At 67.2% G+C, this 2,565-nt stretch overlaps 1 protein-coding gene across 1 annotated transcript in view; it reads right to left on the bottom strand.

Annotated features, from left to right (window-relative positions):
• Positions 1-1,142: 1,142 nt before the first annotated feature.
• IFITM10 (interferon induced transmembrane protein 10) overlaps positions 1,143-2,565 on the bottom strand; it is a 14,386-nt gene continuing 12,963 nt past the window's right edge. The window contains exon 2 of the mRNA XM_055414866.2: positions 1,143-2,011. Within this exon, the coding sequence (XP_055270841.2) occupies positions 1,862-2,011 (150 nt within the window). The 3' untranslated portion in view covers positions 1,143-1,861. The remainder of the gene's footprint in view (positions 2,012-2,565) is intronic.

Genomic DNA, 2,565 nt, shown 5'->3' on the forward strand with positions numbered 1-2,565 from the left:
CGTCCCCCCAGGCCTCACCCCCTTGGCCTGAAGCTTCCAGACCCAGGCCTGGTCTCCACTTCGAGCCCTGAGCCGTGTCCTGGGGGTGCAGTCAACACCCAGGTCCTTCATACTCCCACCTGGGAAGCGCTTCTCCAGGCCGAGGGGTCACAGCACTCAGAACCGCTATTCCCGTGAGCGCCGCCCCCACCCTGACTGCCGTCCCCCCTGAACGAGGACCCGTGGGATTCTAGCCTCCGGGCCGCTGCCTCCTCCCAATCGAACACCAGCCGCGTCCCACTCCAACGCGCACCGCCTGGACGCCCTTCCTGGCCCACCGCCTGGTCTCCCGCTCCCACCCCTGGGGAGCGGGGCACAGCTGAGCCACGGCTGGTACCCCTGGACCATCAACCACCAAAGCCGGCCGGGCGCACACCTTCCCGGAGACCAGCGGCCGTCCCGATGACCCACTTCCCCAGCAGACACCACGGAGGGGTCCCTTCTCCGAGCGAGGCCCGAGGGGAAGCCCCGCTCCCGGGCCGCACCCACGCGCCTCCTAGTGTGGCCGGCCCAGGAGAGGGACGCGCTGCCCGCCCCGCCCCTGTCTGTGTCCCTCCTGCCCCCGGGCGCCAGACCCGGCCCCCTGCGCGTCCCCTCTCAGCCCTCTCCCCAGGCCCACCGCCCACCCCTCCCCCACGGCGCCCCTCCCAGCACCCCACGCCTTCCTGGCTTCTTCCTCCTTCAAGGCCCTGAGTCCCGGGGGCTTTAGGCCCCTTAAGGAGCTGTCCCCCCCGCCCCCGGGGTCGTCTGTAAGTGCCGGGGTCACTGCCCTGTCCCTGGGGGGCTCGTCCCAAACCGTCCCCTCCCTCAGTCTCCCAGTCTTGACGCCGCCCCACCATCTGTGCTGGAGACGCGGGCACCTTTCCTGGCTCCCCTCACCCGCCTCCAGCTGGTCCCCAAACTCTCCCCTCGCTCCCGAGACCCTCCCAGTGCCCCCCTCTCAGCCCACCACCCACACTCCCAAGTGCCCACTTCCGGCAACAGCCTCCATCCAGCCAAGCTGGCCCTCAGCGCCACCTCAGAGCCCTGCGTGCACCAGGCCCGCCTGGAGGCCTCACATGCGGTTCCCGGGCAGTCACTGGCCCATGCTCCCTCCTGCTGGTGGGCTTCGCCAGCTCTAACTCCGCCAGGCAGGCAGTGTGCCCGCCCCCTTCCCTCCTCTCCAAGGAGGCAGCCACCAAAAGCCCCCTCAGTCCCATCCTGCAGAGTGGGCGGAAGACCCCCGGGATTACAGGGCAGACGCACTCTGGAAAAGTCAGCTGGGTGTGGCACTCGGGACCCCCAGGCAGTGCCTGAATGGGGTTCCCGAAGCCTCCGAATCCCACCTGCCTGGGGGCGGGGGTGGGGGCGGCCAGGAGACCGGGCCACAGCTGGGCGGGTATTTTATTGGAGGTTCACAGATACAAGAGCTCGGAGCAGGGTCACAGCTTGGAGGAGGTGGGGTCGAGGGGGGAGTGAGCCCCCAGATGCTGGCAGGCCCCCGCCCCACCCTGGGAAGCTCCCATTCGAGCCCTTCTTGCGGGGTGTCAGGTCTGAGGGGCCCCGGGAGCCCGGGTTGGGGCACAGGCAGGGAGGGGCGGCAGCCACTCAAAGCCAGGGTGCAGCAGCGCAGGAAGAAACGCAGGGGCCCCCAGAAATGGGTGGGGGGCCAGGAGGCAGGGAGGCCGGGCCGGCACGAAGCTCGCTGCCCCCTTGACAGATAAAGCTTCCGACAGCCCCTCTGCCTGGCTCACAGCTTAGGGGGGAGTGCCCAGGGTGGACGCCAGGCTCTGCCCCAGCCGTGTCTCAGGGCCACGTGTCCCGCCAGCGCACCCGCCGGGCCTCAGTAGTCGGTGAGTGGGTACCGCAGGAAGATGAAGACCAGGATGATGCAGGAGGCGGCCAGCGCGGAGCTCGTGATGTTGAACAGCCGTGCCGTCTTGGCGTCCTCCACCGCCCCGTTCAGGTCGTTGAGGAGCTTCTTGTCCCGGACCTGAGGCCAGAAGGAGCAGTAAGACCAGCAGGCAGGGCCGAGAGTGGACATGCGGGCCAGGCGGCAGGGCCCAGGAGGGTCCGCTCCTGATTCCTGACCACCGCGCGGCGCTGCTGCCTGAGGATGTCCTGCCGGGTGGAGACGCGCGCTGGACTTTGGGGGCGGGGCGGGGGAGGCTTAGGGGCATCAGGTCTGAAAGTCACTCTCAGTTTACAAAACAAATAGCCTGTATTTAACAGGTGGCACCAGTGGTGAAGAATCCGCATGCCAATGCAGGAGACATCAAGAGGCGTGGCTTAATCCCTGGGTCGGAAAGACCCCTGGAGGAGGGCCTGGCATCCGCCCTAGTGTCCTTGTCTGGAGAACCCCACGAACAGAGGCGGACTGAACCCCTGGAGGGCTGCAGTCCATGGGGTCGCAAAGGGTCGGACGCGACTGACTAAGCACACGCAGAAGAGAAGCTGAACACGGGAAACTGTGAACCTCTAGGGTCTGGGTGAAGGGTATGCAGGGGCTTTTGTATCTCCTTCCTGGCAACTTTTATGTAAATCTAA

The sequence above is a fragment of the Moschus berezovskii genome, chromosome 25, assembly GCF_049115385.1.
Source record: "Moschus berezovskii isolate FMDL1 chromosome 25, NW_MosBer_1.0, whole genome shotgun sequence".
Classification (NCBI taxonomy): domain Eukaryota; kingdom Metazoa; phylum Chordata; class Mammalia; order Artiodactyla; family Moschidae; genus Moschus; species Moschus berezovskii.